Consider the following 24,725-nt stretch of genomic DNA (forward strand, 5'->3'; position numbering starts at 1 on the left):
TTGCTTGAATTTAGTTTTATTTAGCTGACACGTCATATGTGATGACATTTTTTAATGTTTCCTAATATCATGTGTTAATTGTCTTTGCGTGTTATTGGTCACATTTTCCAATCCTTATTTTGCCAGCTCGTATCATACATATACATATTTTTTGACTCATTCCTGTATCACTTAGTGTTGAAAAGAGACAAAAAAAAAAAAGGTAATTCCCCCCCTCCAAAAAAAACAAAAAGCCTATTCGCCAATGTATCTTGGCGGTCTCTTCTCGATGAAGGCCGCCATTCCCTCCCGTCTGTCCCGCGTCGGAATGACCTGAAATTGTAGATACGGCCGCCAACCACTTTATTAGGTACACCTGCGCAATCCAACACAAGAGGTCGTCATTCCAAACGAGCGGTGCCGTCATTTACCTGAGCGTAGCACATCCTCTCGATGGCCATCGCTGAGGTGATGTCAACCTGGAGCGGGTCAAACGTCAGTCACGGCAACACAAGAACGACCACAACAATAATAACCAACTTGTGTACCTCCATGCCCCTGATCATGGCCTCTTTGGCCAGCCGCACAGCGATGGGAGCCTGGGGGGTTAAAACTTGGATTAAAACAACACGCAGAAACAGGAAAGGTCACTTCACAGATGTAAAGCAGTTTGAGAAAAGGAAACATCCTTCAAAGTGAAAAATTCTCATTTAAAATGAACAAACAGATTTTCTAGCATTTTCTGGAAATCCCGATGCCCACCATTTCTGATTTCGATTATGTCAGTTTGACGCCAAGTGGTGGCATCTTGGTACCAAGGAACTCTACACAAGAGTTCTGTCACCCTCTTGAGGAACCGAGGATTTATTGTTCAGTTGAGAAACTTTTTCCTTTTAATGTCAAATATTTGTACTTCATGTGACACGGTGGAGCAGCTGCTCAAGCGTTGGCCTCACAGTTCTGAGGACCCGGGTTCGATCGGGGGCCTGTGTGGAGTTTGCATGTTCTCCCCGTGCCTGCGTGGGTTTCCTCCCACATCCCAAAAACATGCAACATTAATTGAACACTCTAAATTGCTCCTAGGTGTGATTCTGAGTGTGGCTGTTTGTCTCGTTGTGCCCTGCGATTAGTTGGCGACCAGTTCAGGGTGTACCCTGCCTCCTGCGCGTCGACAGCTGGGCGAGGCTCCAGCACTACCGTCACACTCGTGAGGATAAGCGGCAAAAGAAAATGGATGGATATTTGTACTTCATATGTTTTGACTCGGTTTACAGTGCGCCTGTGTGTACGCCGCGGTTGGCCCATTTCTCTACTCGGCCGCGAATGCGGCTTTGCCGACTGCGGGCGTCTGAGCTGGAGTAGAAGAAATACGGACCGACAGAAGCCCGCAGAGGAAGATGTGAAGAAGTGGGGGGAGGGGAGGGTGTAAATTGACAAGAGGATTTAATGGTCTGAAGAGGGGACAGTGGAGGCAGACCTGGGGCAGGATCTCTCTGGCCAGGGCGAGCGCTTCCGCGTATGCAGCCTCTCCCGTCTGGTCCTGCCGCACCGCTCTGTTCACCAGGCCCATCTCGGCGGCCACCTGCCCTCCCACGCGTCTCCCTGTCGGTGGAAATATAAAGTGATGCTTACTTTGTGGTTTCCTGGGGGGTACGGTGAACAGTTGATTGTTTGCATCGCCTGCTTTATCAGCAGAATTGAAAATGTTTTTTTTTTTTAATAGATTTGCCTTCAGCGTAGTACCATGTTGTGCCACAATATGGTGAGGGCAGCACTGAGCTATACTGGAAAAGAAAAATTACTGTAATTTCCGGCCTACAGTGCACATCCTGGGAATAAGCCTCAACCAATACATTTCTAAGGGAAATACAATTTGGTACATACGTAGGCCACAGCTATGTAAAAGCCACAAGTGCCCACATTAAAACACGAGATATTTACAATGACGGTACACAGTGAGTTTAACGTTAGCACCGCCACGCTAATGGTAACACTAGTGCCACCACACAAAAAGGGCCGGTGAAACAAACCAAAAAAAAAAAAAAAAAAACCATACTGGTAAAAATCTGAGCGCAGCACTATCAGAGCCAGACCGGTAAAAGTCACTTCCTCAGCACATATATTTCACCGGTCTCACTCTTACCTTTTCCGCTCGAGTGCCCCCTTTCGGCCGTTAGAAAAAAACTGCACAAATTAGCCGCATCACTGCATAAACCGCTGGGTTGAAAGCGTGTGGAAAAAGTCGCGGTTTGTAGGCCGGAAATTACGGTAATCTCTTGTCAAGTAATTGTCATTTTTGTCCAGAGCACAGCAAATATATCCCTGTGAGTATTGTTGTATGCTCTATTTATCATATCGTATTCGCTGCTGCTCTGTTTTTGTTAAAATAGCAGTGATTTCCATTAGCCGCTTTGTTATTTCGAATTACATGTTAGCAATAAGTTAGCAGACCTTTGTGATACAAAATTATACCGTTTGAGTATTGCCGTTAGTGCACTATTTGTTGATGCTTCATATATGTGAGAGCGCCACGTTGTCAGCTGTTGTGTGCGTGCGCATCGTGTAAAGCAAGACAGAATTTGGGGCTGGGAATCCAACTTGGCAGCTAACTCTTAGACAAGGACTTTGGAGTGGCGTGGCCACTTTAGAGTGCCTCGTTATTGCGGCACGCGAAGCTGCAATATATTCCAGCCATGGGAGGCTTTAAGCATGACATCCAATTGAACTTTAAATCTTTAAAGCATGTGGGAGGGATGAAACTGTTAAAAAAAACGTTTCTATATGGTCTTGCTTTATGACAAAATTTCACCTATCACGGTGCGTCTGGAGTGTGTCCCCCGCAATGAACGGGGGTTCATTGTATTTCTCGCCACTTAGATACCACCTGTGAAGATGAGCTCCTTAGCCAGGGCCAGGCCCACGGTGCGAGGAAGCCGCTGACTGCCCCCTGTGGCGAATAGAAAAAGAAAAACAACAACCTCAAAGTCAATGCTTTCTTTGCCCCTGGTAAAAGATTTCGGAGCGTGACGTTTTACCGGCCCCTGGGAGCAGCCCCCGTGTCGTCTCAATCAGGCCCATCTGTGCGGAACACGCTGGGGGAAGAAAAAAAAAAAAAACAAGCGGGCGAGTGAAGGTCGGAGATGATGAGCGTCGTTAAGGCCTAAGTAGAATTTTGCTCAATGTGTGTGAAGACCACCTGGACTGGGGGCCAGTCAATCGTACGTACGACTGACACACACACGCACACACAGGCGGATAACAGCTCACCCCCAACACACGTTTTTGAAAAATGCCGATTAAAATATTTCATTTTGAAAATTTGGATTACAAAGTAACATTTACCAAAGTCAATTTTATATTTGCCTAAAATGCAAAAAAAGATGAATTTCAAACCAACATTTTTCGGTGTCTCAAAATTCATACAATTTGAATTTTTAGCTTAAATTTTATTGGGGGACGGGGCCTAAAAAAAATTAATTACAAAGAATTGTGAATTAAAATGTTTGGGAAACATTTTAAACCTAAATTGTAAAAAGGTAAAAAATCCTGTCATACTTATATATGCTTTATTATTTTTTTTTATAATTTCAAACTAACTTTTTTAAAGTCACACAACTTGAATTTCAAACATTTTCTGTAAAAATATGCTTAAAATGTGAAAATTTGACCATCACGCTAATATTCTGAAACGTTAAACAATTAGAATTTTGAACGATCATTTTTAAAAATCCACTGATTAAAATTTTAAACCAAATAATTTTAGGACAATATGCTTCAAATGTCAAACAATTACATTTGAAAACCAGCATTTTTCTGGAAATGTCTCATAATGCAGACACTTTTGATTTCAGATTATTTTTTTCTGGAAATATGAGTCAAACGTCAAGTTAGTTTTATACTAAGATTCTCCAGTCAAAACAATCTGAATTTAAAATCATAATTGATTCCAAAAGAATAAAACAATGATTTGAATTTTGGACCTAAAAATTCTGGAATTAAATGCTTAAAAAAAAAAGCTAAATTGGATTAAAAGTGTAGCGATTTGAATTTCACACCCCCTACCCCTCAAAAAAATGTCAAAACTGTTTCTATTTTCAACTGAAATGTTCTGGAAAATCTTCAAATATCAATGAGAAATGAAGTGAGGACCCATCACCCTTGGTGGGATATCACAACAATTCGCAGATGTCAAAATCCCTCGTAGGAGTCGGTCAAATTCCAAGCTTTGAAAGGGGGAAAAAATTCACTCACCAGCAGTGCGCAGATCACAGGCCAAGGCCAGCTCCAGCCCACCTCCCACGGCCACACCGTCAATGGCTGCTATGGTGGGCATGGGCAACAAGGCTGTGTAACGCAGTACAAATAAAAGATGAGTCCATTTTGTTATATTAATAACCCCCCCCCCCAAAAAAAAAAAAAAAAAACATTTGACATTTTGTCTTCGTCTCCTCTCACCGATCTGGGTCATGAGGGATCGCAGGCCGTGCACAAACAGGTCCGATTCCCGGTTGTTCATCACGGCTCTTTCTTTCAGGTCAGCGCCTGCATGGAACAGCAAAAAAAATAAATTTCAGCAGAAATGGAATGGGGGGGTTATGACCCAAAACTTGCAACCAAATATAGTATTTCTGGAAAAAGGATATAGCTCAAACAATAAGAGATTTGAATTTGAAAAGAAACATTGGGGCATAAATATGATTTGCAAAATAATTTTACATTTTTGGACCAACATTTTATGGGAAGAAAAAAAAAAAAACCACTCAAAACTCAAATCTGATTTTTCACCCTTTTAAGGGGCAGATGTGCCTTGAAAGTCCAAAAACTAAAATTTAAAAAAATTTCAAAAGTCAAACTCATGTCAGTTTAAAGTCAAAATGTTCAAAGGTTAAACAATGACAAGTGTAAACAGAGTTTTCTGGAAAAGGTTGCGCCAAAGCTTAGCAATTTCAATCCAAGACCTGAAAAACAAAAGGCAAACAATTTCAACTCAAACCAATATTTTCAAAATTTGAAACATTTTAATTTCAAATCAACATTTTTGGAAGGAATGTGCCCGCTAAGTATGACACTTGGAATTTTTCAAATAATCGTCAAGTCAAACTAATTTTAAAACCCAAAATTCTGGGAAAATACACCTGGAGAGTCAAACTACAAAAAAAAGAAAAAAAAAAAAAAGAAAAAACATTTTCTTGAAAAGCAAAAAGTCAAACAACTTGAATTTCAAACCAAACCTTTATGTAAGTTATATATATTTAAATGCCTCAAAATGGTGAGATTTGAATTTCAAACTATTTATTATTATTTATTATTATTATTTTAATTTTAACCAAACTATATTGACAGCTTTCACTCTCCTCGCTCACCTGCACAGAAAACGCCTGGAACCAAACTCCTGAAGACAACCACGCGCACCCTCGAGTCGTCGGCCATTGTGGACACCAGCGTCCGCATCTGCTCAAACAAAGTTTTCCTCAAGTCCATCCACACGTGTGTCTGTGAGTGTGTTTATGTATACGCACCTGTGACACAAACACATGGCCCAACGAGTTTCGGGCCTCGTGTCTGCGCATTAACACTTCCACAATACCTGAAAAGCACGACGACAACAACAAAGCACATTGAAAGTGGAATTATTTAAGTCGAGAATTTCAAAGAGTGTGGAATCATTTGAGTCAATGATTCGTTAGCTTGCTGCGTGTTGTCAATGTTTGACGAAAGTCAATAATTGGAAACTGAAGTGGAAATGGATGACATTGAAATTAACAGCTGCCAAATTCTGGCCGTGGCGAGTAGCACATCCGCACACCTCTAAAACGTCTCTACAGGGATAGGCTGGCGCACTCCCCGCTACCCATGTGAGGATAAGCAGCTAAGGAAACGGACGGATGGATGTTTACCCCAAGCAGGTCTGTCAAAACAAGTCTCCAAATCAATGGTCACCAACCTTTTTGAACGGGCTACATGACTTGTTTCTGGCCAACTTCCAAGACAACAAAACTCCTTGTACTTTACAAACATACAGTATAACTGCTTTATATTATACAATATTATTTTAAACATTTCATTAATTAACAAAAATGAACAAGTCATATTCAAAATTGAAAGCACAGACAATAATAATAATTTGTGATCCGTGTGTTGTTTTTGGAGAACGAACATGAAGGGTATGGTGATGCAAAATTCTGCTGCCAAAGCACTAGAAGTTGAAGTTAGTTTTCTACTCTTTAGAGTATTCCTATTTTCTAGTTTATCATCACTTGGGTCCCTCCAAGTTAAAACTCATTCACTGTCGGCCCTCGTGGTTAATGTGGTTATTTGACATAAAAACGAACTCGAGCGGCCAGTCCTACCTTCGTCGTCCCCGGTCAGTCTCTTGAGTTCCACCTCCTGGGCGCCACCTCCGGCCTCCGTGTGCCGGTGCCGCTTGCACCCCCGTGCGCCACCGAAGCCGGCCACGATCCCTCGCAAACCGCCGAGCGACGGCGACAGGCCGCGGTAAAGTAGCGACGACATGCTGTCTTCCGCCGAGGATGACGCACTTCCGCAAAGTTGCTACAAGTCTGTCGTCACTTACTTCAGGGAAGGAGGAGGAGCTTGTGAAGCTCCCGCTGCTAATCATTTGCTAGCTGCTAGCAGGTCCGCATCGGTAATGCTTTAGTTGTTTTTTTTACTTCTACGTTTCCTTTTTACAGCGTAAATTTGAATTGTTCATATATTTTGTGTCTTATTAGTTTTAAAAGTAGTGAAGAGACAACTAAGCATAAACTGTTACGCATTATGTTCAAAAAGAACTTTTTGCCTCAGAACTGACACATTTGAATGGTTTTGGTGCACCCAGGATGGCAGACAAAGAGTGACAAAAACAAACACATAATAAACAATCAAATTAATAAATAACCTATAGAATTATTTCAGTCCCTATGTACGGTATTTATTCATTGCAATATTTGATTGATTTCAATTTTTGTTGCTCATTTCAAATTGTATTCATTGATTTGGATTATTTTTGTATTATAATTGTATTATTTTCCATTTTTAATCATTTCAATATGTATTTAATTAATAGTTATTCATTTCAATATTTATTTATTTATTCTGAGCACTCAGCAAGAGGGACCAGAAGTGCCAAAAGTAAATAAATAAACTGTAAAATAATGACATCCATCCATCCATTTTCTTTGCCGCTTATCCACAAAAGGGTTGCGGGAGTGCTGGAGCCTATCCCAACTGTCAGCGAGCAGGAGGCAGAGTACACCCTGAACTGGTTGCCAGCCAATCGCAGGGCACATCGAGACAAACAGCCGCACTCACAATCACGTCTAGGGGCAATTTAGAGTGGCCAATTAATGTTGCATGTTTTTGGGATGTGGGAGGAAACCCACACGGGCACGGGGAGAACATGCAAACTCCACACAGGCGGGGCCGGGATCGAACCCGGGTCCTCAGAACAGTGAGGCCCATGCTTTTGAAATAATTAATTACAAATAACGTGTATACATTTATATTCAAACTAGATTAGGTAATGTTGCAATGGACAGATGGATGTTTTTATCCACAACTATGTCATACTTCATTGAAATAATTTATTACAAGAAATGCACGAATATGGACAAGAACTAAGAGATGTAGAAAGATTCACAATCCTTTTTGGGCAGAACAGACATCATAATTGTGCCACTAAATCCACACCTTTATTTATGGCAAGTTTCTAAATTTACACCTTTAATTGGTCCAAGATGCTGCTGCTTGAGTACACAACAATTGAAACATTTTGGGAGAAATAATAATCATAGGTCTCCTACTAAATCCATACATCCTTTAATTCTAGCCAGGCGCCCTAGGGAATCTCCAACTGGTCCAAAACACCGCCTTAGTACTGACTGTATAAATGGGAAGAGTGTAAGAAAATCCCAAGTGTCCGTAACTTTGGACTGAAATTATTTTTTTTTTTTTTGACCACTTCACTTTTTAATGACGACAACAGAGCCTCCATTTGCACACACACGGTAAGGTTTTCCACCAGCCTGCCACTTTGACAATGCATTATTGAGCTGGTCTTAGCAGGTTATGCAATTACATCCAGACAGTGATATGAATGAGCAGACGTGTGTGTGTGTGTGTGTGTGTGTGCATATTGCCACGAGGTGTAATATCAAGACGTGAAAAAAATAGGATTGAACTCACGTTTGTCTGCGCCTTCTGTTGCAGTCGAGCGAAACGCTACCCGACGGATTGCCAAGGTTCTGGTTCCTTGGGGGCAACAGGTCGCCTCCATTACCCTTCTCGTGGGTTTGAGACGGAAAACTGAAGGTAGGTGACGCTTGCCGCGGGATTACCAGAGTGTATGTGAGACAAAAGCTGAGCCTGATGGACAGCGTGTGACACTGATGCTCTGTGGTCAAGGACACAGACGTAGATGGCAGAGTTTCGACCCGCACGGTGAACAGTGATCGTTTTTAATAAAAGCCTGCAGCTCAAACATGAGAGCACAAAGTTCTTTTATGAAGCATGCTTCACTGAGTTTATTGATCCCCAGGGCTGCTGCCTCAGTGCCTAATAAAACAAAGAAAAAGCGTATAGATTCATTATGCTGTTTAGAGCACAAAGACCATGGGCCCCGCGTTACTTTTCACTCATTGTTTACCTCAAACAGGTTTTTAAATACACATCTGTGGCCGCCCCAAAATACTTCTGCCCGAGTATTGATTAGAACGAGTAGTGCAAAAATTCACAGTCATCAGGACTACAGAACAAACATGATGGGTCTGGACAAGACACTAAATAAAAGGTCAGTAAGACCTGGACAATGTAAAAACAATGGATAATACTGGACATCTCCAGCTTAGTCCAGAGTACTGATGAGAAGAAGGAGAAGGGAAGATTCCTAATACTTCATGGATAACCAACATGATGGGTCTCCATCAAAATGTACCCATTGTCGACATCGAGCATTTCCCTAGAGATTAGCCCTTTCCGACTGGCGATCTTGAGCTCCGACCCCTTAACTACTGTTGCCGTGTCCCACAAGCTTCCAAAATGGTGACCGAACAGAACAGGTTTGAAGTTGATTCTCTATCGCGTATTCCAGATAATATTGCGGGAGGTTTTTTGCCAAATGCGTCAAACTTGTCCAAGAGAGTTCTCCGGAGAGGTCTCAACTATTTCACGCAAGGATATGTACACGGAATTAAGATTTTAGATAGAGCAGGACGCAATGTCAGAGTTACAGCAAAACATTGGCGATCGATGCAGAAAAGTTTGACGCCTCACAAAGTTAATATTGAAATCCAACAGGATGAAATAGTGGAATCGTACTCCACATGTAAAGCAGGGTGAGTACTTTTTACTTGGAAAGATCATGAGTAATATCATTTATAAGTGAGTTAGGTTCAATTTTCTACAAGTGCATTTAAACAATGGTGATTAACTCAGTAAGTAGCGTACTCACCAGATGAAAAAGTTTGACTTTGCTCGTAATGGAACCCAGTGCTCTGTCTTAAAAGTCTGATGTGATACAAATGGGCAAATTGACATTTCTCTTGCATGACATCGCACATTTATGTATCACTAACCTGACTCTTTGGCATAAAACATTACACACTTCATTCAGCAGTTCACGTGTGTATCATCTGATAAGTGAAAGTTGTTCTCTCGCAATGTATAAAGCACTGATAATAATTAAATTAAATTAAGAAGAGATTCTTCTCCCTCAATTACCTTCGAACATACAGCCTTGTGTTTGTCGATATTGTTCACATTTAGTTGTACGTGCGGTCTTCCGCGAGCCTTAATCCATCGTAGACACTTCATCAACTGTGTTTTAGGCTTTGGAAAATGAATCAACCGGGCCCCTTGTAACTAGCAGGATCTTTCATCAGAATTGCACGTTCCCCAAGCGCATCTGAGAACCATTTTCTTCTTAACATTAACTTTTCCACTACTACTTCCACTGACAACCAGCATTGCTTGTGGGACAACATGGCGGCAGGGGCGTGTCAAGCCAGGGGTTATGACAATGTGGGTATCTGATTGACTATTATTGTATGAGTGATTGGCAGGTCGGAAAGGTCCATTGGTCGAAAATACTGCTGCCCAAGTATTGACCAGAACTAGGACAAGTGTAAAATTTGGAGGACCAACATGAAGCATCCTCTATGAATTTTGCGCAGTCTACCTCACACAAGTCTCTCAAGAAAAGTCTCCAACTGCTCCAAGATGTTGTTTCGAGATACTGACTAGAACTAGGAGACTAGATCATAGATTGGTCATAAAAACCCATCCTGCTCCCTCACTGGCTGCAGACGGCCGTCGAGCACGGCGGGCAAAGCGAGGCCTACTGGTGACAGCCCACATGAGTCATAGGGAGCGATCTTGTTCCTGCCCATGTGTCTATGTTCCTGCTTGTGTCTGCCAAGGAGTCAGACGACACAGCCATTGCGCCTCAGGCTCACACATTGTCTTTGACCTTTGTGTCGGACATCTTGTCACGTTTTGACTATCTCGTTTGCTCGGCGGAAGCGAGGCGGGACAGACCGTTGACAGTGCATTAAAAATGATGTTTCCTATTAGTGCTTTGCCTCTGCTGTATTGTTTTTCAAAACAACGGAAAATTATCATTTCGGGGGAAATGTGGATGCTTGGACAGATAACGAGAGATAATTGAGGAAAACAAGTCACCAATCAAGTTATTTCTTATTGGACAGAGACTGGATTCCTCCCCCCACCATCTTTAGTCACTCCTACATCAGTCGGACAAAAGTACTGGGACACTCCACAAGTGTCTAGAGTAAGTAAGTAAGTCAGTTTTCTTTCGGCTTGTCCCGTTAGGGGTCGCCACAGCGTGACATCTCAGATGAACGCACATATTTGTTTGGCCCAGTTTTTACACCGAATGCCCTGCCTGACGTCAGGGATTGGAGGCCCCAGTGGGATACGAACTCACGAATCCTGGTTTACCAAACCAATGCTCTAACCACTGAGCTAAATGGACCAAAATCGGTACTGCTCAAGGACTGACCAGAACTAAGAGAAGCTCCTATATTGACAATCCTTTTTGGTGATACAAATGTCACCAAGTCCATACATTGTTTGGTCCAAGTCTCTTTAAAAAAAGTCTTTAACTGGTCTAAAATACTGCTGCTCAAGTACTAACTAGAACTAGGGAAAGCAGAATGATTCCCAAACCTTTTTTGAAAAACAAAAATCACGGGTCTCCTACAAAATTCACACATAGAAACTCTTCAACTGATCCAAAGTTCTGCTGCGTCACTACGAATTAGAAGATCAGGAGTACAGTAGACGTATAAAAATTCAAACATTCCCTAAAAACAAATCTTCGACTGGGTTAAAATGTTGCTACTGAAGTACTGATTACAACTACGAGAAGCAGAAAGATGGAGTCATTTTTTTTTTTTTTGGTAAACAAACCACTAAATTGATACATTCTTTGCTCCACGACTGACTTAGAATTTAGAAAATCAGAAAGATTTGGAACCCTTTTTGGGGGAACCAAACATCATAGGTCTCCCTTTAAATACACATGAATTGGGCATAGCAACATGGGACGTGTCTCCAACTGCTAGAAGGTACTGCTACTCGAGTACTGACAAGAACTAGAAGATACTGTAAGTAAAAAAAATAAACATCAGGGGTCTCCAACTAAATCCCCACAGTGTTTGGGCACAGTCTCTAAAGACCAATCTGCAAACTGGTCTGAAATGCTGCCCTCCGAGTCCTGACCAGAAAGAGGAAAATCAAATGAAAATTCAAAGAAAATGCCAGGTGTCCTATTACTTTTGTCCACATAGAAAAGGTCAATTTGGTTAACTCCTGAATTGGATAATGTGCCAACTTTGGACTGAGTAAACACACGCCCACACACGCGCACTCTGATGCATGCGTGTACGTGCATTCACAACACACACACAGCGTAATCACTCTAACTGAGGGATGATCTTGCCCTTTGCTTCAATTACATTAGAGTGATCTAGGTGGCCGTGTTATAGGGGGGAATAAAGGACCCTAACAACCCGAAGGAAAGGTCCGAAGAGGCAAGATGGCCGCAGAGGAGTTATGAGCGTAGTGAGCTATTATAGCGAGAGGAAAGAGTTATAGCTCCATGCACGAGGGCGCCGACGTGCGTTAAAATCGACATGAAAAGTCAGAATGTACGTGCGGCTCTGCACTTGGTGATGATGGCGTCGACGTCTTAAACTTAACTATTAAAAAGAACAATTTGTTCTGTTTAATAACACGGACATGACGTAACATTAAATGACAACAAAACTAATTGTTCTGTTCAATACAATACACGATGGGGAGGGAGGTGGGGCTTGAAGTCACTCAATAAGTAAATTACCGGTAATGTTCCAAAATGCTGCTGACTGTGTACTGATGAGGCCGAGGAGAAGTGGAAAGATTCACAATCCTTTTTGGAGAACAAACATTATGGATCTAACTAAATGGGCATCCTGTTTACTTCGAGCAAATCTCTCAAGACTAGCTTCCAACTGGTCCAAAATGCTTTTGCTTAAGTACTGAGTCGAACTAGGAAGAATGAACAATCACAATCCTTTTTGAGTGACAAACGTTTCCATATAAATGGACCTTTCCGACCTGTCAATCACTCGTACAATAATAGCCAATCAGATAGCCGCATGGTTAAGACCCCTGTCTTGACACGCCCATCTCGCCGTATTGTCCCACAAGCAATGCTGCTTGTCAGTAGCGTGCGCTTGGAAAAGTTCATGTTACGAAGAAAATGGTCCTCAGATGCGCTTGGGGAACGTGCAATTATGATTAGAGATATCCGGCTAGGTTACAAGGGGCCCGCTTGATTCATTTTCCAAAGCCTAAAACACAGTTGACGAATTGTCTACGATGGATTAAGGCTCGCGGAAGAGCGCACGTATAACTAAATGTAAACAATAACAAACACAAAGCTGTATGTTCGAAAGTAAGTGAGGGAGAAGTATCTTCTCTGCGTTTGATTGAGTTATTATCAGTGGTTTATACATTGCAGGAGAACAACTTTCACTTTGTTAGAGTATCACTGACCTGCTGAATGAAGTGTGTCATGTTTTATGCCGAAGAGTCGAGTTCGTGATACGTAAATGCGCCACGTCATGCAAGAGAAATGTCTATTTGCCCATTTGTATCACATCGGACTTTTAAGACAGGGCACTGGGTTCCATTACGAGCCAAGTTAAATGAATACACCCACTCACTTATTAAGACTACAATGATATTACTCGTGATCTTTCAAAGTAAAAAGTACTCACCCTGCTTTTGCGCAGTGCGATTTCACTATTTTATCCTGTTGGATTTTAATATGAAGTTTGTGAGGCGTCAAACCTTTTGGCAACGATCGCCAACATTTCGCTGTAAGTCTGACATTGCATCCTGCTCCGTCCAAAATCTTAATTCTATGTACATATCCTTGCGTGAAATAGTTGGGACCTCTCTGTAGACCTCTCTTGGACATGTCTGATGCATTTGGCAAAAAACATACCCCAATATTATCTAGAATACACGATAGAGAATCGCCTTCAAACCTGTTCTGTTCAATCGCCATTTTCAAAGCTTGTGGGACATGGCTAAGGAGGTGGAGCTTAAGATCACCATCAGAAAGGTCCATTCAAACTGTGTTTACCACAAGCAAATCCTAAAGTATTTTCAAGTGGTCCAAAGTACTGCAGAACTTACCCTAACCTAATCGATTAGGAGTAATTCACATGATTCATTTCTTTTTATAGACTAGAGATGACGGAACATGATTTGTCTCCCCAAGATTTGACATATTGTCTACGTCAAGCAAATATATATTTTTTTTTTTTTTACCACAAGCAAACTATTTTACGATGGTCCAAAACTCTACTGACTAGAACTAGGAGGAGCGAAAATCGTCCCAATCCTTTTTATAAACTTACAAGTTTAAAATTGAACATTATTTACAGTAAGGAAGCTCATGTTTAATATTAGCAGGGCCCTACATACAATATGATCGTTTAATAATGCCTTTGTCGCGACACTTGGTAAAGCATGTGGTGCATAGGGTTAGGTCTTTTTTTTTTTTTACCCTATTGCAAAAAAATGTATGGTCAGCCATTCAGCTTTTGCATCAGGCTATGTAATCAGGTAATTTGGTGAAGCAGCATGTGGCTCATCGCCCACGAACATTTTTGTCAGGGTTAGTGTAAACAATTGTACGTTTGGCAACTCATATTTGGTATCAATGCGACAGCGAGCTGCTACAGGTTGTATTATTGCAAATAACAATAGAATTGCATGATGAAAATGGAATACAGCAATTAAAGTGATGATTGCTGGTCATTTGACTCCACCCTCCATGCTTATTAAGCTTTTTAAATTTTTCGTCTGTTTTTTTTTTTTTTTTTTTGCCTTCAGGGGTCTTACTGAGGTGACCACCCGTTCCCCTACTCTGTCATTTTGGCTAATGAAGCGACCTAATGCTGATGAATGGCTGCGGCCGTTACATAATTACCAGACCAGGAAAGTGTACGCCGCACATTTTCATGGGCTCTTTCACACATAAGTGAGTTTAATGTCACTATAAATACTCATTTTCACACTTAGGATGGGGTGCACGTGTAGTAAAAAAAAACAAAAAAACTGTGGAGGTCCATAAATACAGTACCTGTACGAAAACCGAGGAAATATGAGTTGCCAAATATACAATTGTTACTGTCACCCTTTGCACTAAACATAACTCACCAAAAATAAAATTAACAGCTACTTGTGATAAAGAAAAAAAGTAACATTTGACAATGAGCCACATGCTGCTTCACCAAGTCTGAGGAAAATATAAATCATCATATTAGCGCATGGAGTATCCTGATGACAGACATCCTAAACACGAAACCCCGAACATAATATCGATCATTAATTGCAAACAGAAGTACAAGAAAAAAACCTATGGGGAATAATTGAACAACTACATGAATAATAGACAACAGGGGAAATCAACATCCTACCCAGTCCAATGTTCTCCAAACTCATTCAATTAAAAATGTAAAATTAATGAATAAACCGGCGGCTCCAGTTCAATGTGAATATGCATAATGAAGTCAACACGCCGCTGGGAGGGGGACAGAAGGGGGGAGGAATTAGCCAGTGGAGCGTGTGAGATGAGGTCTGTTGTATATGTGTGCGGTATTCAGACGGATGCCGCCGCTGCTGCTCCTGCTGCTTTGGGGCTCGGTGATGATTGAGAAAGAGAAATTAGAGGGAAATTCACACAGCCATGAAAATTGAAAAGAGAATAGACTCTTGCCCGGGATAACATCATCACATAAGAGACTCTAAGCAAATATCTGTTTATTTTTCTAAATACGATAATTATATTTGAAGTGCCCAGTGCAAAGACTTATAACAATGTGGTGTTGAATTGTTGAGATACGGTATTGCTTGAGCATCTTTTACACGGTTTGGATTTCCCTGATTTTGTGGGCCGGGCCGAAACACAGCCCAGTGACATCACTGGGCTGGGGAAAATACTTTCTAGCGCAAATTCCCGCCTGCTCTTTATACAGGAAGTCCTCGGGTTAAGATCTAAGATGTTTTGACTTTACAACGCCCGTCCCCCGTCCGCCATTTTGTCTGGTTAATGCTTGTCCATGTTTGTGCACCGGGGGTATCTTCACATTTTTAGCCCTCCTTTTTTGACATTATCGCCCCAAAGAAGAAAGATGTGTCTTTTGCAATGCTTCTGAAAACTAAAGAAAATCCATGACCATGGAAACGAAGCTCAAGATCATAAAAAGATTGGAGAAAGTATCGACACCAACACCACCCAAGGCTCCAGTCGGTTGACCGTGGTGACAATTATTAAAGACAAAGCTCGTATTTTAGCGCATGTGAAGGGTTCAGTTCCTGTGTTGGATACAATGATCACAAGACAAGGTTCTTTGGTACTTGTCGAGTTAGAGAGGACTGAGGACCAGGTTCCTTCACAATAGCTAAGCACAGCCTCCCCTTCTTCTTCTCCATCCCCCTCTCAGTAGTAATGCTGAGTACATCATCTTGTTTATTTCAATGTATTTGTTTTTTATACAAAGTATTTTGATGAAAATTCTGAGTTTAATGGTGGAATTGGACTTCAGTCGAAATTCGAGTTTAGTCGCTACTGTAGGAACGGATCTCAGTTGTAGACCGAGGACTCCTTGTAAGGGGGAAAAAAATGTGTCATTTTTTATTTTCCTATTCTTTAAACTACAGGTGTCAAACTCAAGGACCGTGGCCCAGATCTGGCTCAGCATCTGATTTCATGTGGCCCGCGAAGGCAAATCATTGGTGTCAAAATCCATGATTCTTGTAAATATGTCCCAAAATTTAAAATGTTCATATATCATAAATGATAATGTTGAGATATTATACGCATTTTTGTGTTACCAAACATGAACAATGGCTGAAAACCCATCGCGCTTGGTTTCTGATTCTAGAACTAGTTCATAAATTTCATATGTGGATATGATGAGGCCATTCAGGTTTTCTATGGTTTCACCATAACGGCCCTCTGAGGGAAATTGTAACTACAATCTGGCCGGCAGCAAAAATGAGTTTGACACCCCTGCTTTAAACCAAACAAGTCTATAAAGACAAATCTCTGACTGTTTCAAGATATGATAAAATTCTGATAAAAGATAAAGATAATATCTCACGACTGCGGTTCTCCTGCCCTGCGATCGGCTGGCAACCACTTCAGAGTGTACCTTGCCTCCTCCCCGAAGATAGCTGGCGTAGGCTCCACCACTTCCGCGTCACTTGTGAGGATAAGCAGCTCAGAAAATGGATTGACGGACCCGGCTCTCCTTGCCCACGTGCGAGGGCATTGCAGTACCTTCATTGCTCCGTGTCTGTGTGAGAGAGAGATAGTCGTGTTTCATTTAAGTGTAGTTGTTCTGGGGCACGCATGAACACCTGATTACATCAGCCCTGCAATTATCCCTTCACTCACACACACACACATGCACACACATGCTGGTGGTCACGTGCACAGGCGCTCAGCGAGGCAGCCCCGTGCTGAGGAGCATCAGTAGTGCACTGAGCCGAGCAGCGGGAAGGACGCGTCGCGCAGCATCAGTCCTCGAGACGTGCCGCGCAAGAGGAGGAAAAAGACGGCTCATCCTGGATTGGAGGAGTAAGCGCGGGTCGTCCCACTGGCTCGGAAACTGACGACCCCCGTCATGCACTCAGCCGGGGACAACTAACTCACCAGCATGAGTCACCACTGGGGTGATTCATTGGCTCGATGGGGCAAAGTCCGCTGAGCTCGCCCACCAGGGTGTCGCCCGCCTGGGACTAACTAACTAAGAGAGGCTGGATCCCGAGAGGTTGGATCCCGACAGCCTGTCCGGGATGACCAGGGGGGGCGTCCCCGCTCCGTGACGCTCCGGGCTCCGGCCCCCGTCATGCGTGCCCCCCGCCAGCCCGGCGCCCACTCCCTGCGGCTCCTGTCCCTGTTGGTTTTCGTGATGGGGGCGGCCCCCTCGCCGGCCCTGACGGCCGGCTGCCCTGACAGGTGCGTGTAAGGTTGCAAAAGGGTGGAAGATTTCCGGAAAGTTTCCCATTAATTTCCTTGGGAAGTTAAAGTGAGGATTTTGGAAATGTGCCAAAATGGAAACTTTTTATGGAATTGTGGAAATTAAATAATTGATGTTCATTTCATGGAAATGTATCACATTCAAGAGTAAATCAATGCCCACACGTGAGGGCATCACAATAACTTAATGGCTCTTTTTTTTTTCTCTCCACTTAACTTGCTCGTAACTTGAAAATTTTGCCTCACTGAATCTCCGCTCATGACAAAAGCAAAAACAATCGACTGAGCGATGATTCATAAATTGACAAACCTGGGACTAAATAAATGGGCCCACTTGGGAGCAAAAATGAATTATGACTGTTTTAGTCAAGATGATGCTACAATATATTTTTCCCCAGGTGTGTCTTGGTGGTTCAGCATCCTTCCCGCATTCTCAAAACATGAATGTTGGGTTCATTAAAGGTTCTAAAGTTGTCTTGGGTGGCAATGTGAGAGCAAATATTTGTCTATTTGTGCCCTATAATTGGCCGGCGACAAGCCGGGGGTGTTCCCCGCCTCTCAAAGTCAGATGGATTAGGCTCCAGCGCATCCACACAACTGTAATCAGAGATAGAACTACACAAAATTAATGGATATTTCCCCAAATTATATCTAAATTCGCTTTTCAGAGCCAACCTTCAATTCAATAAATTCCTGGTTATCCCTATCAATTCCCGTTTACTTCACTGGAAAGTTTCCAAAATTCCCGGAATTTTGCAACCCTAGGTGTGTGTGCGACGACCAGCTGGTGGTACAGTGCGCCGGCCAGGAGCTGACCCTGTTCCCCGCCGATCTTCCCCTGGCCACTCGGCAGCTCATCATTTCCAACAACCGAATAGGGGACCTCCCGGCGTTGCAGCTCAACTACCTGTCAGACCTGGTCTACCTGGACTGCAGCAACAACTCCCTGACGGAGATCTCCGAGTCCACCTTTGGAAATCTGCGTAAGCTGGCCTATCTGGACCTGTCCTTTAACGCCCTGCTGCAGATCGATGAGCGGACTTTCGGGCCCCTGGCGTCCCTGGTCATGCTGCGGCTGACGGACAACCCGGGTCTCGGGGAGATCCACTCCGATGCCTTCGCCGAGAATCCGGCTCTACAGGTCTTGGACGTGAGCCGGAACAACCTGACAGCCCTTAACATCAGCGGTCTGATCGGCCTGCCGGCCCTCAGGTCTTTGGGACTCACCGGGAACCCGTGGAGGTGCGACTGCGACACAGAGGACCTCTGCCTTTGGGTCCAGATCGAGAGCTTCAAGTTCCAAGGTGAGGGTGGATGAAGGAATAAGTTCAAAAGTCTTGAAAGAGTTACAGTTCATTTAAAAAAAAAATGTTCAGTACTTCACATTTTCCACATTTTCTTATATTATGGGTAGCCTTATCCTTAAAAGACATAGAGACCTTTAATGAAAAATGTTTTGAAGAAAATGCACAGATGAGCTGTAGGAAGACATAAAAGATTTAATTCTTGGGTACAAAGTCCAGCTGCAGGACTGAAAGTTTTAGTTTCTCAGTCCCTTAAGGGGGCACCCTACAAACTTAAATCATTCCAGGCATAGGAGAACTGTGTTTTATTCCTGGGTTCACATGGCTGGTACTGGTTGCCTAAGTGAGATATTTCAAATCAGTGTTGCTTAAAATAAAATTGCATGATGTCATGAAACAAAAAAAAAAAACATGCAATGAATGGTCACTACTTGTTTTTTTTTAAATATAAAAAAAACCTCACGTAACATCTAGATTTATTTCAAATGTAAAACAAAAACATCACGTGACAAACTTTCATTTGACCTTTTTTCAACCATAAAGATCTTTTAAAATAAAAAGTGGGATATCTTGCAGCATTTTCCATCCATCCATTATCTACCGCTTTTCCGGGTCGGGTCACGGGGGAAGTGGCTTCATCAGGGATACGCAGACTTCCCTTTCCCCAGCCACTTCTTCCAGCTCTTCCGGAGAGATCCCGAGGCGTTCCCAAGCTAGCCGAGAGACATATAGTCTCTCCAGCGTGTCCTGGGTCGTCCTCGGGGTCTCTTTCTGGTGGGACATACCCAGAAGACCTCACCAGGGAGGCGTGCAAGAGGCATCCGAATCAGATGCCCCAGCCACCTCATCTGGCTCCTCTCAATGCGGAGGAGCAGCTGCTCGACAGTGAGCCCCTCCCGGATGACCGAGCTTCTCACCCTATCTCTAAGGGAGAGCCCGAAGGAAACTCATTTCCGCCACTTGTATCCGGGATCTTGTTCTTTCGGTCACGACCCACAGCTCATGCCCATAGGTGAGGGTAGGAACGTAGCTCGACTGGTAAATTGAGAGCTTCGCCTTTCGACTTAGCTCCCTCTTTGCCACAACGGACCGATACAAATGCTACATTTTTATAAATGTACATTTTGGGCTATTGTCCCGTGCTACATTTTTATGCATCAATATTTTTCGGCTAACATTAGATATGGGTCATCTTTACTTTTATCAGCAGAATATCTGGTGTCCCCATAAAAAAAACACAAAATGGGCTGCAGATGCCCCCTTGACTATACTTTAGACACCCCTGGGCTTGACAGAGCTCATCGAAGTGGGACTTAAAAGGATCAGTATCATGTCAGTGTCAGTCTTTCCGCCAATTTGGCAAACAGGGAGAAATAAATCTATAATAGCCGGCGTATGAGGGGCCGCTATCTCTTAAAGTATTCCAAAGACACTCCAAGGTCTCCATATTGCTTGTTGTCACGTCAGCTCATTAAGATGATGCGATTGCGGCTGCAGTTTAATCTCAGATAGTGGCACACTTATCCCACCGTTATCCCAAATGTGTGTACTACATGGAGACGGCATGAAAACCCCGTGGGATATTGTTGATGGGAAACATCACAGTTAGCGCTGCTTATGCGTGTGAAGCCAGTTAAGTGCTTTCGATGGGATTTTTCCAAACTTTTGGGCTCTGGGGACCACCTCAGAGTGGAGGAAAAAAATTTCCTGGGGGCCATTTATAATCCTAATGCAAATTAAACCACATTTACAGTAATCCCTCGCTTTTCATGGGGGGCAGGGACAGAACCCCGCTGCAAAGAGTGAATAATGGCGTAAACAAGATGGCGCCAAAGCACATTTTCTGTAAAACAGGACTTTGGGTCATCGAATAGAAAAGCTCTTCCTCTCACTTTAACATAGTTACTTATGGTGTGATATTCTCTGTTAATGTTGGGAAAGTTTCAAGTAAATTTTTGTCAGAGGTTAAGACAGGGAATTTCGGAAATAATCCTAATTGGAAACGTTATTGAAACTTTTATTTACTGAAAGTAATTTCATGGAAAGGTATTACGTCAAGCATTAATATAGACATTTTGTTGTGTCATGTAAGGAGGAGTAATGTCTTGTATAATTGTTTTGCTGTCACCCATCTGTGGCCCCATCTGTTGGTATGCCATTGAAACTACTGTATCATTGGAAGGTAATGTTAGAAATTACACCTAAAGGTAATCTCAGAAGCTAACATTAGTCTTACTTTAGCACTATCTTCAGACTTAATGTTTGAAGCTAAATTCACAAGCCAACAGAGTGGAGATAAGGTTGGAAGCTTACTAATGAAGCAAATGCTAAAGCTAACAATAGGAGGTAACTTTAAAGCTTACACCGGAAGCTAACATTGGGGGTAATCTTGTAGCAAATACTGGAAGCTAACTTCAGAGTTAGTATTCTTGGCTGTAATGAAATTTACTTCAAATGATAACATTGAATCCAAAGTTAGCACTAATGTAGATAATATTGTAAGGTAACATTGACGCGAACGTTGGAAGCTAACATTTTAGGTAATGTCATCACTATCATTGGAGAGTAATGTGAGAAATATCCTCACAAGGGTAATGGGGAGTCAACGGGCAGGCAGCAGGATACACCCTTAACTGGTTGCCAGCCAATCGCAGGGCACATAGAGACAGACAACGGATGCAATCAAAACCACACCTAGGGGCAATTTAGCATGTCCAATTAATGTTGCATGTTTTTTGGATGTGGGCGGAAACCAGAGTGGCCAGAGAAAACCCACACAGGCGGGTCCGGGATTGAACCCGTGACCTCAAAACTGTGAGGCCAATGCTTTCTAGCTGATCCACCGTGCCACCTTCAAGCTGACATTAAAACCTTTATTAGAAGGTAAGGTTGGCAATAAATTGGAAGCTAATGGTCATCCTTCTCAGCTCCAACGTGAGAAGTAACACTGGAAGCTGCCTTTGGAGGCTAACGTTGAAGCTAACATTGGATGCTAACATTGGAACTACTGTCGAAGCTAATGTTAGAACTACTACGTAAACGTACATTGCGCACTAAAGTTAGAGGTAAAGTTGACTTTGAAATGTAATGTTGCATGCTAACATTGGAGGCAACGTTATGCGTCCGTCCCCATGCCACCTCGATTTCCTGCTCTATGGTTAGCATGACACTTACCCTTTACAGATATTGAAGAGTGTCTGCTGTTTGTGCGAATACTCATTTGAGGGAGAAATGTCCATGTAGCATCTCTATTCTATTTATTCCTTTGAGCCTGCAGCGTTACACTCTCTTGCAGTTCCTCTCGCTAATTGTCAATGAACGGTTGAGCGGCCTGACACATTGCGTTGGTCGAGCGCTCTGCATCGAGACGTGTGCAAAGCAACCCACTATTCCATAGATGTTATTTCCACTTCTGAGGGAAAAAGTGAAAGCGGACTTTTCCGCAACGAACTCGAAAGAAGTGGCACGGTGGTGTGACCAAAACAAAGCATGTGGGACACAACAGGGTCGGTCGGGAAGAGGCCGCTACTCAAATTCATTAAAGATAATTGCATCATTCAATACAGGCACAGCATACATTATTTAGTACATTGGACACATATCCACTTCAGCTGGCCTACTTGTGCAGCCCGACCGAAACCATAACACAACAACACATGAACAAAAATAATGGGGCACCTGGATATGTTTTTATTATTTTAAAAACAGCTGAAAATATCCCACAAAAAAGTTTCACATTCTTCTTTTTTGTGATAATTTTCCATTTGATTCATTCATTCATACATAACGTCAGTTGATTCAAAAAAGTTCACACATTCTAAAGTTGTAGATGTGTATCATTTTTTTCCATTTTTCATGTTTTTTTCCATTCACACATAATATCGTCCCTCATAATATTGTATTTGTGTTATATTTTCAGTTTCTTTTTCAATGCTTTTTAAAATCATATTTCGCCTTTATTTTGTTACCATTTTTAGAATCTTTTTGTTGAATGTTTTTTTTTTAAGACTTTTGAAGAGCTCTGACCCACAACATAACACAAAGGGTTAAGGGGAGTATCCGAATACTTGGTCCACGTAGTGAATAGCGAAACGGGAGGATTTGATGAAATAGGGCTGAAAGGAGACTAAATGGGGAAAAAAATAGTAATAATAAAACTGAAGCAATAAAAGCTTTTCGCTTCGAGCCGACCTTTACTGTGGCTCTGCACTTATCCTCTGCCAGAGGAAGAGGAACCGCTATGGAGAAACTGAAAAAGGAGGACGACAGCGTTCTGACTAACGTTTGAGAACGAGAGCGAAGGCGTGAATGCGGAAAAGGTCAACTATTCTTAGGCAGCGCGATGATTGCGTTTAAGCTTCTTGATAACATCAGCGCACATTTCAAACCCTCCAGCTTGAGATAATCACTTGATTGTTTTTTTTTGTTTTTTTTTTTGTTTTTTTGGGTGTGGGGGTGCCTCAAAAGTCACACAAAGCGTGGAAGTTCAAACATGGTTTTTCTCTGTTTTTCTTCTTTTTTTTAGCATCTTGCTTAGCGGAGGTCTGCTTTCTTGATTGAGAGTATACGTCAATATGCTGATTATGCTCGCATGATCATTCAATTATCTATCATGCTTGCCTGGGTTGTGGGTGAGCTGGATCCTATTGGAGCTCACTTCGGGTGATAAAATCCGGGGTACACCCTGGACTGGGTGATAAAATCGGGGTACACCCTTGGACCGGTTGCCACTCATTAGCAAGCACATATAGACGAATAACCTCGCACGTGAGGACCATTTAAGTCAGGGGTGTGAAACTCATTTTTGTTGCGGGCCACATTGTAGTTACAATTTCCCTCAGAGGGCTGTGATGGCCCTCATCGCCTCATCATATTTACACATGAAATTTATGAACTTCTTTTGGAATCAGAAATCAAGTGTAATGGGTTTTTCAACCATTGCTCATATTTGGTAGCAAAAATATAATTCATGAAATATGATCATTTGAAATGTGATGACATATTTTCAAAAGAATCACTGATTTTGACACAGGTGATTTGCCTTCGCGGGCCACATAAAATTATGTGGCGGGCCGGATCTGGCCCCCAGGCCTTGACTTTGACACTTGTGATTTAAGTCTTCATTGAACATAACGTGCATATTTTTGGAATGTGGGAGGAACCCAGAATACCCAGACAAAACCTACTGTAGGCAGGCAGAGAGGAAGGCCACAGCCGAGTTTCGAACGTTGAGTAGTAGAGATTCATTTGGTAATTTAATCTCTGCTCTGTGTGAATTATAGCATACACAATTAAATGGAAAACATAGGATTATGATAATGTGTTCATAGAGGATAAATTAATTTGGCAATTTACATTGTGCTATTTAATTGAAAGTAGATTTATTTTTGCTTTTGTATTTAGGCATTTAGGTTTCAGACTGTACCTTTTCACTCTTAGTGAAGAAATCTATTTGTTACTTATATGTGTGCGTTTGTTTTTAATTTCCCCAGTTCCCATCAGTCGGTCAATTATGCCAGGAAATGTTGTCTGTATCCGGGATGTCCTTGACATTTGGACCGCCTATCCGGCACATTGATAAGCAATTTTGTAAAACTAAGATTAGGGGGTAACTGTGGAAGCTAAGATGAGGTAAAGTAACGAGTAATGGAAGATAACGTTATGCTAATGTACTGACCAGTGGAAGGAAAACATTGAAGCTAAAATTAATGTTAAAGGTAACGTTGAAAGATAATGTTGGACGACAATGTCGGAAACTCGCGTAGGAAGCTAATGTTACTCTTCCTTAACTCTAATATCGGCGGTAAAGTTGGAAGCTAACTTTGAAGCTAATGGTAATGTTATAGCTATTGGAGGGTAACATTAACTCTTATATTGGAGAT

The 24,725-nt window shown here is 42.3% G+C and overlaps 2 protein-coding genes across 3 annotated transcripts in view; one reads left to right on the forward strand and one right to left on the reverse strand.

Moving 5' to 3' along the window:
- Positions 1 to 177: 177 nt before the first annotated feature.
- On the reverse strand, positions 178 to 6,552 carry echdc2 (enoyl CoA hydratase domain containing 2). Its single transcript, XM_061825968.1, has 11 exons — positions 6,330 to 6,552; positions 5,499 to 5,566; positions 5,343 to 5,430; positions 4,435 to 4,521; positions 4,231 to 4,323; positions 3,015 to 3,071; positions 2,864 to 2,926; positions 1,457 to 1,581; positions 528 to 578; positions 411 to 458; positions 178 to 312 (listed from the first exon to the last, which is right to left on the reverse strand). The coding sequence occupies exons 1-11, from the start codon at positions 6,490 to 6,492 to the stop codon at positions 235 to 237; spliced, it is 921 nt and encodes a 306-aa protein (XP_061681952.1). The 5' UTR covers positions 6,493 to 6,552; the 3' UTR covers positions 178 to 234.
- LOC133503943 (leucine-rich repeat-containing protein 52-like) overlaps positions 6,542 to 24,725 on the forward strand; it is a 23,610-nt gene continuing 5,426 nt past the window's right edge. The window contains exons 1-3 of one of the 2 annotated variants that reach the window (XR_009795869.1): positions 6,542 to 6,625; positions 8,188 to 8,289; positions 18,305 to 18,442. Coding sequence is in view for 1 of the 2 variants with exons in the window: in XM_061825965.1 (XP_061681949.1) it covers positions 17,409 to 17,518; positions 18,305 to 18,843 (649 nt within the window). In the remaining variant the exon portion in view is untranslated. Of the gene's footprint in view, positions 6,626 to 8,187; positions 8,290 to 17,408; positions 17,519 to 18,304; positions 18,844 to 24,725 lie in introns of those variants that run through there. The other variant, XM_061825965.1, reaches the window with a different exon arrangement.

Source organism: Syngnathoides biaculeatus, chromosome 7 (assembly GCF_019802595.1).
Source record: "Syngnathoides biaculeatus isolate LvHL_M chromosome 7, ASM1980259v1, whole genome shotgun sequence".
NCBI classification, from domain to species: domain Eukaryota; kingdom Metazoa; phylum Chordata; class Actinopteri; order Syngnathiformes; family Syngnathidae; genus Syngnathoides; species Syngnathoides biaculeatus.